We start from the raw sequence: 14,509 nt of genomic DNA on the forward strand, positions 1-14,509 counted from the left end.
GCAATTTCTGTGGAAAAAAAAGTTCCTCCCCTTCATTTGCAGGATGGTGTAATAATTTCATTTATTCCTGTTTTGCAAGCCAAATAAGAGCAAGGCAGACCATGTGTAGGATAAGCTTATCCAGAGACAAAAGCCACAAAGCCTGCAGTTCAGTTGGCAGTGGAAATACACTTCTCTGTTTAATGAGGTGTCCAGCCAGGGCATCAGTAGGTAGAGAAACACATATAGATATGTTGCTGATGAACAAGTAAGTGGAGTTTTATGCGGGGAAACTGGACTTCTGGTCCCTGCACTAGTATGACATTTCTGTTAGGTGGAGAATACATATGGGAAGCTGCCCTTGTTTTTCGACTGGAGCCCAAGTAAGGAACTGTCTACATTCCTGCTGAAAGAAGATGTGATTGCTCAACTACCAATGACAAACTGAATCAGAAAAAGGTTAAGATGGGAAGGGATAACTGGAGGTGTTTAGTCCAAATATCTACTCACAGCAGAGTTAACACCAAAACTGTGTCAGGTTGCTCAGGGCCTTTCAGGTAAAGCTTGTACATCTCCAAGGGTGTTTATCTCTGCACATGTGAGGATGAATGAGGGAGTGCTCCCTTCTTCTTCTGGATATGAAACCCCAAATCTATGGCTTGTCTCTATCAGCTTCATTCATTCTCTTCCCTTGTTATTCTTCTCAAGGGAGAAAGATAACCAGCTTGACTACTTGTTCAGTCAAGTCTTCATGTATCTAAGCTAGGGGTGGCTGCTTTGTGATAAAGAGGAGTCAGTTGTGCTCCTTCAAAGGAGTTTAAAATATCTATTTAAAATAAAATCTGAGTTTCTGAGTGAAAAAGTCCATGTACAAAACTAATTTAACAGCTTAAACCACTAGATGGTAGGAGTCTATTTTCTGCAGAAAAAGTCTGAAGTCAGCTGTTTGAAATATTCTATGATAATTGCTGGTAGAATAGAGCCAGAAAACTTTCCAAGATTTAATTGAAAACACTAGAATATTAAACTATGGTCACGGAGGTGAGAATAAGAGAGAGAAAGCATGAATTCTCTACAGGGAATAAAACATTGAAACAGAGCATACTTTATGCTCTACAGAGTTGTTATAGGTTTTTCTTAGAGTTGTAGAGATAGTGGATAAAAGGAGAGAATCAGAGACCACAGAACAAGTTCCTCCTTTGCTTGTTGCAAAATGTGTTTGAGGCCCCTAACATCTGTGTTACTACGACCTCTTACTGAAAGCCAGTTCAGGACACACAGATTCAAGTTATCAGTACCAAAAGGATGCTTTGATAGTTTGGAAAGTAATATCAAGTGAGGAACTCCAGAGATTCCTAGGTTCACTTTCACTCATCATCTATAAGGATATTTAACAGCACAATGGTGAAACACATAGCTCTTTCTAAAATGTGAGGAGCAGCAAACACAGTAATCAATCTGCAAGAAACATATGAAAGAGTTCTGTCCGAACTGCAGTTCAAAAGAAGCACGTCCCAACTCAGCCTTGGGAGTGCCTTTTGACTTTCCCAACAGTACATCAAAACAAGAGCTGGTGCATAGCCTTCCTCCTCACTTCCCTCACCACAAGCCCACATATCTGTAGGAGGAAAGCCCAGGTGTGTTGTATAGTGATGTTTTCCAGCTAGATACCTAATCTCAGTGGTACTCGAAACAGGATACTGGGAAATGGAACAAAAAAAAATATGCCCTGCAATTCAGAAATTCTCAGAGGGACAAGAAACACAAGATGAGATTCAATCCAAAGACAAGTTGAGAGTAAGTTTAAAAGATGTAGTTATCTCCTTACCACCAAAAGGCATGCCAGAGGTAGGAAGCTCTCTGGGAAGCCATGACAGTGAGAGTTTCTAGAGATGTAAATCACAGAGTCCTAGAATATGACATAGAAATTGTAAACATTTAATTAAGTTCTCTCAGTTTTGTTTGTCTGTTTGTTGTTAGGTTGGTTTTTGTTTCTTCTTGTTTGTTTGTGGGTTTTTTTGGTTTTTTGTTTGTGTGTTTTTTACTAGACACTTAGGGAATCAGTTTTGTCCAACAGTTTGCAAAGACAAAATCCAGCCTTGTAAGGCACAAGCAGAAGAACACTCTCTACAAAATACTCAGCAGAGTTGTATGAAAATTCACACGTAGTGCTTCACTTTAGTGAGTACAGCCTCTGTGTATATTCCCTCTTTTACCCTTTGGATCTGCATTTTGGTGCAGAGGACACATGGTAAAGCAATCTAGTGGAGCTTTTATCAGCAAAGTTCTAGGCCTTTGGTGTTTCTACTTTTTTATGCTCCCACTTTTTTATAGATTTTCTTCAGATCTTGATCCTACAGTAACATTAGATTATATTTTGTTTCACTATCCTTGTACACATTCTGACTGTGAGCTACACCAGGTGATCTCCTATCTACGAAAGCACAAAGTGGTACATACGATTTCTGATCACTGTTATCTGGAATAGTCCAATTTCTGACCCCCATGAGTCAACATTGTTAAGGGGGGGAGGGAGAAAATAAATCTTTTTTTTATGACATCTGCTCTAACAAGCCCTAGTTCCTGCCTATTCCTTAGATCAAATATCTTGAGTATCTGCACACCAATGAAATGAGATAGAATATCCCCAGGTTCTTCAGTTCAGAGCTTGGCACTTCTGAGATTCTACAGACACAAACTCTGATAGCATTGAGGAATCAAATATCAGGCCTCAATACTGATTTCTTTATTTTTTTTCCTGACAAAGGACATGAGGTCCTGATCTGCCCTAGAGCCTTACCCTCCAGAGTGCAAATGGCTCTTTCCCGTCTCATGTCTATGCAGGCCACACCTATGTTGTCCCATCACAGAGAAGTTAGCTGTGGGTCTATCTGCCCCACTGATACATCATAGACTGAAGAAGGCACAGTACTGTACAAATGAAGATTGAAATGGATACACTTCACTAGTGCAAACTCAAGGTATGGGTTGTAGACAAGAAAATCTTATATTGGTGCTGCAATGGGAGTAATTCAAATGCAGGGGAAACATGGGCATAAAAATTTGAGACTTAGCACTGCAGACTGATAAAGAGCACTTTAGACAGGATTAAACTGTAACAAATTTAAGATATAACTACTCTGAATGTCATTAACATTTACATTATTTGCACAGATCTTTTACTTCATGTGCTACATAAAATTTAAAGATTAGCATTTTAACCTTTTGTTCTCAAATTTCTCTTGCCTGTGTTCAAACTTCTTGGGATAGATTTTGGTTTCCCAAGATGTATGGTTAGAGAATCACAGAACTCGCTGAAAGATTTAGATGCAAGGGACCTCAGGAAGTCCATAGTCCCAAACTCTGCTCACAGCAGGGCTGACTCCAGAGGTGGATATGTTACTCATGGCTGTGTCCTGGTGAACATGGAACATCTCCAAGGGTGGAGAACCCCCAGTTTCTCTAAGCAACCTGACAAGGTCCTTTCTTTAGCCTTCCTTGAGGAGGAGGAGGAAGAGAGCAGGAGGAATGCAGTCTTACAGCAAGTGTAAGTGTAATAATACCATCTGTATCTTACGGGGAGGGGTGTAATAGCTGTGCATGGGTGGGAATAACATCCTTGATGAATGGCAGAAGAGGTAGAACAAAGGCAAGTTTCATATTTATGTCCCTCGGGAAGAAAACTTAAAGTCCCATGAAGTCTTCCTACAGAGAGAGAGAGAATCCTTCTAGCTTGATTCCTCTCCCATGATTTTTTTTTTTTTATTACTGAAAAGCAGGCATCTTCTGTCAGTGCTGAGAAGCTTAGTAAAAGAAAAACAGTAATTCTGCCAGACAAAGTGGTATGATTGTCTCTCTGTGACATGCTTGGGGAATGAAATGGGCTGTTGCCCTGGTGTACAGATGGATTTCCTGAACCTATTCAGTGAGGATGGCTCAGTGGTTTTAGTCCCATTATCATAGATCATAGAATCACAGAATGGTTTGGATTGGAAGGGACCTTAAAGATCACCTCTTTCCAACTCCCCTGCTGTGAGGGTTGGAACTAGAGCTTCCACTAGACCAGGTTGCTCAGGGCCCCATCCAACCTGGCCTTGAACACTTCCAGAGGTGGGGTAGTCACAACCTCTCTGGACAACCTGTTCCAGCCCCTCACCGCCCTCATAGTAAAGAATTTCTTCCTAAAATTTCAGCTCAAAGCCACTGCCGGGGCCGGCTGGAGCGGGAAGGATGGCGAGGGCTGCCCAGGAGGTGGCAATCGGGAGCCTCTTACGGGAGTGGAGCAAAGGTGGAGGGAGGCTCCCAGGAAAAGAGGTGGCTGCCTTTAAGGTGGGTTTATTTGCCTGCCAGATGGGAAGTCTGTGACCAGCCCCTTTAGAACAGGTAAAGGCAGTAAGGCTTCTCCACCCACTCGCCTTGATCTTTCATCACCACCGTGGGCCAGGCGGGCGGTTGTGCAACGTGCGCGCTGCGCTCGGGAGGCTGCGGGAGAGGCCCATGCGCTGCCCGCAGCAGCCCGGGCGCGGAGGCCTGAGCCGGCGGGGGCTGCGAGCCGGGCCCCCTCTCCGGCCAGCGTGGAGCTGAGCGCCTGGAGCGCCGGGATGGAGCTCTACCTCTGGCTCCTTCTCTTCTGGGCTCTCCTTCCTCCCGAGGTGCCTGGGAAAGAAGGTAAGCGTGGGACCCGCCGCCGGTCCCTCTGCCTGGAGGGCTGGGCTGGGGCGGGCAGGCGGAGAGGGAACTCGCTGAAGGGTAGGGAATGGGACCTGGCCCAAGCGCCTGGGGCTCCAGGGACACCACAGAGGGACTGGGGTATCAGGGAAGGGTAGGTTGGTGGGTGGGAGACCAAGACCTGGAGCAAACCCCAACCAAATCTCGGTGGCTCAGTGAACGAGCCCAGGTATGTTCTCTCCGTCCTTCTCCACCTTCTCCTAGTTGAAGAACAAATGCCTCGGCATATTCAGTGATCCAAGAGAATTCTGCCCGTTTCCCTGAAACACAGGCCTTGCATATAACAAGTTTAAAAACAAACTCAGAAAGTTTCTTCCCCCCCTCTGCCAACACCCCTGCACAGTCCTTAGGAAGCTCTCTTGGGAGTTAACCCTTGTGAGCAAGCGGACAGTCATTTTATTGGAGAATCTTTTACCTACCCCAGTGTTCGAAGCTGGAGCTGGGGTTTACAATTTCCTCTTCCAGCTCTTAAGAATTCCTTGTTTCCCTTCTCTGTTCCACTTACTTCCTTTTATTAGATCTAGTGATCTTTTTTCCTTCTATCCTGAGAGTAGTTACACAGTGGTTATGAAACCTGGGAGAATGGTAACTTGACAGAGAGGTGAAGAAGCGTGCATCTCTGGTCTGTTCCCTACCTCCTCCTGCAGTTAATTTCTGCTGGGGACTTCTGTGTCTCACAGTGAGAGATGTTGGGGCTTTTCCATCCCAAAGACAGTACTTTGCTTCTCCAGGCTCTTGATCAAGAGGACTTAGTCATAGCTGGCAGTTCAGCCATGGGCTCATCTCAGACTCTGTGAGTGCTGAGTGCTCTTCTAAAGCATTCATGACAAGCACGTTTCTATTAAGGATCCAGCTACATGGATGCAGCTAGCAGACATTGTGGAGGAGGCCAGCCTAGGTGAGAAGCAATACAGGGTAGCACCACACGGGCTTTGGTTTCCAGAAGTTTGTGACCAGCAGCTGGCAGTAACACTCAGGGACCTGTCCGTCAGCTTCTCCCCAGTCTCAGCCATCTCATTTGGGCTGTGTCTGTGATCTACTCTTCCTTAACTTGTCGATCTGGGAAACAGCTCATTTTCCCAGCATTCTCTCTTATCTGAAGTCTTTCTTCTTTTGGAAGACACCTCCGCCCATATGGCTGGACAGCCACATGAGATTCCTAGCAGCGAGGCTGTGGACCAAAGAGCTGGTAGCCTCCGAGTAGCCGTATTCCCTGTGCTTTTCTAGTCTTGCTGACTCAATTTTCCTTTCCTTCCAGAATCCCTGTTGTGAGATTCACTTTGAGAGGTACTTCTTGGCAATGGACTTCATCCTTGCAGTGGGCACTCAGGAGCTGAAGGAGTTGCCCTTGCTGACAGAGCAGAGCATGGCATATGGGCTCTGCAATGTTCTTGTCCTGGTAACTTCCAAGTTCCTTTTCCCTTGCTCTGATGGAACTTGCCATACAGCCCCTCTCACTTCCACATGGATGCTTCAGTCCTGTAAAGCATGGGATAGATGTTATCTTGGTGAATATTCTGGTACGACTAGCTACCTCACCCTTGGAGGTTTTGAAGCTAACCACAGAAGAATACTATCTCAAATAGAAAGATTGAGAGTAGAAGGGAAGTGATTGAGGGGCCTTGTCTGGACAGGGAGTCTGTGGCTTAGGAAGGTTTTGCCATATGACCACACTGTGAACACTGTGAACTTGCAAAACCCGGATTCCTGCTTTTCCCTTCTCCCAATCCTGAAAGGGTGTTTCAGAGGTGAGAACAGCAGCACAATCCCTCTTATCTCTGATTCTGGGCCCACAGCCTGCTTCCTCATTCCACAGGACTTTTGCTGATCTGCACTTTACACTCTATTACTTACAGTTGGCAGGTAGTATTTGTAAAGCAGTCAGATGAGGGGGAGGAAACTCGGCTATTTAAATGCCATTTAAAAATTTCCCCCCTCCTACCTTTCACCCCAAATTCTTTTCTGAGATGTTTAGAAATGACCCCTCTGAATACACCCACAGGAATCTAAAAGAGAATCCAAGGAATTTTTCCTGCTTCCTGTGATCCCCAGCTGGGGCTGCGATAGGTGCAGGGAAACCATTAGTCTCTTCTGGCAGCACCAGCAGACCCAAAGGCAGGCGCGAAACTGCACATCCTGCAGTATGACTTATTCCAACTCTCTTCTCCCTGTTTGCCTACAATGTGATACGTTTCTAATATCTCTTCAGATCAAGACTTGAGGGCAAACTCTGATCACATTTTCAAATTTCTTTGAGGGCTAAAAATGAACATAGCAATGATTTTCTCCTTTGTCACGCTACTCCAGTAGCCAAAGCTTAACACAGCTCTGCAGGGCAATTCTGCAAGAGGTGGCCATAGTATGGCCGGAGCTGTTACTCTCTTGATGTCCCTGCTAAAGGCAAAGGGGTAAAGACTTAAACGATTTCTAGGCCACCATCAGATGGTGGACAGCCTGAGTTAGAAGTAGAGGGCTCACCAGTTTGCACAACTGATGCATCATCATGGTTTTTGGGTACTGTGACAATGGCAAGTCCCTTCTACACTTCGCACTCCCTCAGTACTCTCCCACTGTGTTTCAAGCACTGAATAGTAACCCTAGGTGACACTGATTGATCTTTTGTGTTGGTAATTTGTTTGATTGCCTTCCTCTTCATCCATTTAATCTGCTGCCTTAGTATTCCAAGGAAAAGGTGTTCAGCTGCTGATGCTGAGTTGCCATTTGAATAGGCTTCAGCCTTCTCCTTCCCTTTTGGGGCAGCTTTAGGAAGTAATAAAATTTGTCAGGGTTGCATTTTCTGGATGCGTGTGAGAGGGGGGTCTTGTAAAAACTTTTAACTCCTGACTAGCTGCACTCTCATATCTTTCCGTCCTTCCTTTAGCAATACTTCTATTCTGTGACAAAACAAGGATGAAACCATTCTATGGGCCATATAAGTTGGGTCACTGATTTCTTTTTTCCTCTCCTTCTTCTGGTTTTCAGTGAATCTACTTGACACAAGCACTGCACAGGGTGAACTAGGCTGGCTTCCAGACCCTCCAGAAGTAGGGGTGAGTACACACATTCAAGGAAGGGGAGCCACTGGGAGTACTAAATGATCCAAAAGCATAATCCATGTTGAACTTTCACCCTTCCTACTGAAATCGAGCTTCTGCAGCTCTCTCCTGAAAATTTTATGCTTTGTAAATCTCTCTCCCTTGCTGCCCCTTCACCTCTGCAGTCTCAGCCACTAGCCAGCTTTTAAGGACTGATGTCTCATTGAGTTTCAGTAGCTTTTCTGATGCTTATTGACTTTCATTAGCTCTCAATGATTAAACACATCCTTGAAATATATTGTTTCCATGAAGTAATAAAGCAATGGAGAGAAAAAAAGAAAAAAAATCCAATCATCGCCTAGTTTTTCATTCTGTCATATTGCAAATAAATCTTACATCTCTTTTTCTAAGAAAATAGGCATAGCAGAAGCATTACTCAAGTCCTTCAAGAAATTAGAAACACATTACACATCTTTTAATTCAGCAGCTGAGTGAAGAAATAGCTGTTAACTCATGGGTCAACAATCTGCTCTTATGGGTGGGCTGCAAGATTCCAGGACCTTACCCAGCCCTAATGCTGTGTTTGGTCCACACAGCTGATAATGAGAAAAGCATTTCTCTTTGTTTCATGAGTACAAAATTGAGTTGATGGAAGTGCTTAAAAATCTACTCCTGAAATCACTGCAAAATAGGACCCCAAAAGACAGCTGAACTCTCAGGAATTTTTGTACAAGTACAGCTATTTTGTATGCAGTACAGTGGAGCAGTCCCTTTAGTGTCACAACCAACGTTGTCAAAGATGGTTTCTTTTGTAACAGCAGAACTGTGGTAGTGGTGGAAGGAAGGCACAAAGGAAATGGAATTTACAGAGTAGTTAGGACATATGTTAATTCGTAGTTCTAGTTCCTCATCCATGCTCTTGTCTTTCTAGTAAGTCCCAAGCTTTCCTGTGGAGAGAGAGTCTTCACCCTTGATGCCTATAAAGTAGACCTGGGTTTAGCCTGTTCCTAATTAATTTTCATAACTTTCCTCTGTAATGTGCTGTGGCTGCTTTAAATTCACCCCAGCCTCCTCCTCCTCCTCCCAGTAGTCTTGCTGGGTAAAGTAGAGCCAGACAGTGAGGTTCTCCAGTACTGGCATAACTGCATTTGTTTTATTAGTAAAACTGTTTTGGTTATTATTATTATTATTATACCCTACTCAAAACAGGTGCCCTAGTGAGACATACATGTAGATCATGTTTTGCCCATTGTTCCCTTTGTTGTCCCATCAACTGTCTGTGTGGTAATTTTACGCCAATTCTAGGCTCCAAGCATGTTCACAATGAAGTCTGACTCTTGAAGAGATTAGAAAAAAATCACTGAAAATTGCATTCTAAAAAAAATCTGATAGGAAGAAAATAAAATCTTTATTACAGAACATCTGATTTTTGCGTAGTAGGTTCACAGCAGTGTAAGTAGTAGGCATACCCATCTACTTGTGCTACATCTGCTTTTCAATATATGTATATTCAAAATGTAATTGTAACTGAGAAAACATGGCCTGTGAGCAATCAAAACTAATAGATCAGGATACTGACGACTGATAAAATAACAGAGTATGAAGAATAGATTCATTGACTCTCAGTGAGCAAGTCTTTTGCAGAGATTTGTCTAATCGCATCATTTCCCAATAACTGTTAGGTGGAAGGTTGACAAATTACCACAAGCAAAAAGGGAAAAATGGATGATTCTCTTGTAATCAGAACTTTGAACAACTCTTCATTAAATAATTTGTCCAAAATGAAGAAAGAAATATGTTTAAAAAAGAACTGAAAATAATTCAGAATATTTTTTGACACAAACGAGCTAAGAGTAATACTGAATAGTCTGACTAGCTTGATTAGTAAAAGGCTGGGAACACCTGGGCTGTATTGCATCCACAGTTGAAGGGTGTATTTCGTGTAACACTGGTACTTGTACGTCACCTCAGATGCCAGAGATCTCCCATCTATGAGCTGGATTTGTGTCAATATACTTATCACACAGAGGAGGAATTTGCCATGAGGAATTTTCATGCTTTATATGGACAAGGCCTCCGAGGCATAGCCCAGAGAGATTGGATAAGTCTGTGGAGGCAGAATTACACCTTTGTTTTCTCCTCACTTTTAGCTAATGACAGTGGGTGAAATGGCTTGCCATGGGTGGTTGTTTCAGGGTCAGACTTGGTCTGTGTCCAGCACAGGCAATGTTTCTGTTAACACGTGCGCAGCCTAAGGACACCAAGCTGTACACCAGTCAGTTTTAGACAGTATGTCTAGTAGTTCAAAACTTGCAGATTACATTAACTGGCATCTTGCCTAAGCTTAAAGATAGTCTTTAAGTGAAAGTCTCTGTACTTAAAGTGTCTATAGGGTTGTGTTTGCTAAAAGGTTTGGTTAGCTTGTTTTATAGTAGCTGTTTAGAAAGAGTTTTGTTCATTTTAGGTTACTACTGGAAACTAGGCTTTTAAAAAGGCAGACTATAGTTTCTATAACTCCTTTTTTATCTACCTTATCACCCCCCTCCACCATCTTCTAACAAATTTCTTGATAAATTTTTTTGTCTTCGAAATTTTGCAACAGCAATAGCAGTTGGGCACAGAGAGGTGTATTACACCACTAGTGGTAGAATTCCACCTTCTAACATACATTAGAGAGCTAATGATGACCATTTTGAAGGTATCAGGAGTATGGAATTTATTTGCCCTGACATTTCTTTAAGACTCCTCATGCTGCACAAAGAGCCTAGCTACTTGAACTGGTTTCAAAAATCACTGAAACTGTTCAAAAAAGACTTCCCAAATCCAATCATGAACAAATTCAGTTATTAGGCATAGTAGCATTGCTTTCTCGTAGCTTGTAAAGTAACAGTATAAAAAGTTATTTATTTCTAATTTTCTTTCAAGTATAATTGCATCAGCTTTGAACAGATTTTGATGAGGAATCATGTTATCCTCTTGCATTTCACTTTTAATAGGCAAGGCCCTGAGCCATGCAGCCTGGCTTTGAAGTTAGCTTTGTTCTGAGCAGGGAATTGGAGGAGAGACCCAAAGGTGCCTTTGCACCTAAATCTTTGTGTTTGTGTGATATTTTTAATTGTTTGTTTGTTAGAATTCTGAGCTTGAATTTTTAGTCCAGGCACAAAAGGTCCTTCCAATTTTACATGAACTCTGTAATAACAATTCCTATGGATTTTCTGTATCAGTTTATGTAGGCCTATGATACAATGTATTGAGCAATGCAATATTTGTCTTTAACGCTATGATTATCTCACCCCCAGCTTGTGGGCCTGTCTTGAAATTTTCCTTTTATCCACAATTTCCAATTTCCTTTCTGTGTATGTGAATAGTATTTGCATAATCCAGTCATACTTCCATGAGTATATGCAACTACTAAAGTTCCAAGCCATTTGTACTGGAGAATGCTGCACACTGGGCTTGTCAATACGACTTTCTCTCTCTGTGCTGTTGAATGGATTGTAAATTAAAAACTCTTTTATTCTTTTTTAGCTGCTATGTTTTCTTGGGAGGTGTGCTTTCACCAGTTCTACAGCTGTCTTTGCTTGTAGAAGGGTCCTGTTTCAAGTGACTTTGTTTTCAATTGGATGTATGTTATTTTAGGAATCACATGAACTCTGCTGCAGCCAAATCCTCTCATATTTATTACATATTAAAGATTTGGCAAGGCTCAGTTCTCCACTGGTAGCTGGTTTTATGGAGCTTATTTTTCCCAACTTATATTCCTGCATGGATCATAGTATTATTAAAGCTCTCATATTATTTTCTTAGTCTCCTTTCTAGGCTGTTTGTTCTCAATCTCCTATTCATGGTTAGGAGGAGGCCATAGTTTTTTTTCCTGCCTATTCCATTCTCTTGCTTGCTTCCTCACGTATATCAAAGCTATCAAATTTTCTAACCAGGTTTCCCAGTGTGCATGGCACTTGATCTGCTCAACTTTTCCAAAGTCTACTTTCAAACAGGACAAAGGATGTGTACGTAATCCCAGTGGCCTAATGTATCCCAGAGGCATTCCAGTATCCCAGTAGCCACTAGCTACAACTATTGTAGCTCCAAAAACACTTGAAAACTTTGGAAATTATGTAATTCTTGTTCAGTTCTGCACTCTGTATTTCACATGATCATAGCGGCTGCCAAAGCTATGTGAATACAATTTGAGTAAGCAAAAAATCAGGAAAATCAGTTTGTTTTTTTTTTTTTTTGATGATGTTGTTGTCCTGTTAAATCCCAGGCATGGTTCAAATTCTACAGTGCTAAATTGTTGTCTTCAGGTAACAGACTAGATCGAGTACTTGTGGCCTGTCAGCAACTTCCATATCACTGATCACACAATAACATTTACATGCCTTCAGGTTCTAGCAGACTAAGAGGTCCCAGATGTTGATATCAGCTGATGGCTGGTTTCTGTTTCCACCACTTCTGGTCAGACAGATAGGCCTGTCATGAAGGAAATAGTGCTGTGGGCCATACAGCCTTCAACCTGCAAGCAGTTCCAGCAGAGCACTCCTTATCTCGTTAAACCTGGGCAGTTCACTTAGTCAGACTCCTTGGTATCTTACTCAGTCTTACCTGGAACAAGTCTCAGCCAGTCAGCTCTTTGTAGCATCGGAAGGTGGTGTGAAAAATAGCCATCAGAAATTCTATTCTGTGCACCTCCTCCCACAACTGTGGGCAATGCATGTCCTTTAAGAGCTAACTCAGAAGGGTGTCATCACCTCTGAAACTGGAGTAGAGTAGCAGCATACACCTCAGGCTGCTCTCAAGCTTAAGTACAGGCACAGGGGATTAGCTCCTCCAAGTGAACAGGATCTTTATAGAAATAAGGGACAAATGCTTAGTAAAGTCAACAACCACCTGGAAATGGGAACAGCTCTGGCTTCAGGGTTGTATCCTGACATGACCTGCTGCTGTTGATGCATGCACTGGGTGCAGATACTTGTTGATGGTATTCTGTTAATTGAAAATTAGTTCTTTTGTGTGGATTTGGAAGAGAAGGGATAAAAATATTATGGATATCCAGATATACTTTACTCAGAAGGGTGAGAAGGGGGAGTAAAAAACAGTGAGATGAGAGCAAATAAAGTGTAAATTAATAGCTGTACGGTATCAACCAGATAGCCTAGGATGGAGTCACTGCCATAGACCCAAGTAACAATCTCAGCCAGTGCACTCAGTGGTGTGATCTAAAGGCCAGAAAAGAGCACATTCTGAGCCAAAGTGAAGATGCTGTACAACCATGACATTCATCAGTACAGCTGCTTGGGCACTGTGGTGGTGACAGCACTGTTGCCTAGCAGCTTCAGAAGGCTGATTCACCCTTTTATAGCTGTTGAATGAGTGGACAAGGTTCAATGAACTTCCTCACGTCAACACAAAAGCAGCACAAGTCAGCTGGAGCTTTGAGATTAATCTGCCTATAGCATGGTCCTCCAAGAAGACTAACAGGCTATTTAAAATAATAATAATAAAAAACCAACCAACCAAAAAACCAAAACCAAAATAACTTTTATTATAATACCAACCAGAATACTGGTGAGTTTGCAGGTAGGTAGGTTAGAAAGAAAAGGTTTCATGTTTTTTATTGCCTTCTGTATGCTTGCTAGATGAACCTATGCTTTGAAGTGTGATTCTTACTATCTCAGAGGTGGCTCTGCAGAAAAATATGCCCATGATTTCTTGGAAGGTTATTTCCATTGATTTTAACACCTAGTTCCCGGCTTTTCTATGCTGAGCTGACCTGAAGCTTGCCAGCTCCTCATGTGACTTCCATGCTGCCAACTCCTGCAGCTTCTTTTCTCCAAGCAGGTTTGATCATCTCAAGGAAAAGGTGCAATTACCCAATTCCTGATTCATCTTTAAAAGGAACTTACACAAACAGAGCAAGTATCACCATCAGACTCTTTTCCAGGTTCTCTGTAAGTCTAGAAGTGTAGCTGACACACCATACAAAACCACAACTCACAATAAAAAGCCCTTCAACTTGAAAAAATATAAAAAATCACTTCCATTTACAATGGATCCTATGCAATGTACAATGTAGTGCAAAAATAACATGAGAGCTAACATTTTCTGTAGTGGTAATACAACTTTAGCCATAAATTCTGAACTCTTAAGATGCACCATCTGATTTTCCACTTCTGTCCTTTTTGTAGTTACTGATATCATTAGTCAATGTTAAGAAAAGAGGTATATAAAAACCAAATGTTCCAAAATACTGAGGTGAAATGTTGGACTAGAGTATCATTATCCCTCATCTAGTAGCATCTCTCGTGACCAGAACTGTTTTCATGCAAGACCTTAATGTGGCCAGACAGTTCAGAGAAGGAGCAGACAGCAGAACCTGGGTTTGATAAACAGGTTCTGTAATCAATGTGCTGGAGCTCTGTGGCTCACATTAGCACTTATCTTCCCATAAGAACATGAGTACAAGTTAAATTAAAAGGATGTGGGTGGGATGGAGACCTATGTGCTAGTGCCCTAAAGAACGAGTAATTACATAAAGCGGTTGCTCCTCCCTGAAAATAATCAATGGATCATTGTGGGGAAAAAGTATCTCATCCCACCCATAAAGATACTGTAGATAAGTAAACATCACTTCTATGTTCATTTGTGTCAAAGGCTCCATGATGATGTGATGAAATCAAAATTGCCTGACCATAGCCAAATGATCAAAGAAATAAAAGCAGCCTTGGCTGTTCTCAGATTTAAAGTTATAGACACTCATGAAGTGT

General features: G+C 42.2%; 1 protein-coding gene across 1 annotated transcript in view; it reads left to right on the forward strand.

The window, feature by feature from the left end:
* Positions 1–4,285: 4,285 nt before the first annotated feature.
* The window catches only part of EPHA1 (EPH receptor A1), a 34,326-nt gene continuing 24,102 nt past the window's right edge, over positions 4,286–14,509 (forward strand). The window contains 2 exon segments of the mRNA XM_027653426.1: positions 4,286–4,647; positions 7,690–7,757. Coding sequence (XP_027509227.1) covers positions 4,581–4,647; positions 7,690–7,757 — 135 coding nt within the window. The 5' untranslated portion in view covers positions 4,286–4,580.

This window comes from Corapipo altera, unplaced genomic scaffold, assembly GCF_003945725.1.
Source record: "Corapipo altera isolate COAL_440 unplaced genomic scaffold, ASM394572v1 61, whole genome shotgun sequence".
Lineage (NCBI taxonomy): Eukaryota > Metazoa > Chordata > Aves > Passeriformes > Pipridae > Corapipo > Corapipo altera.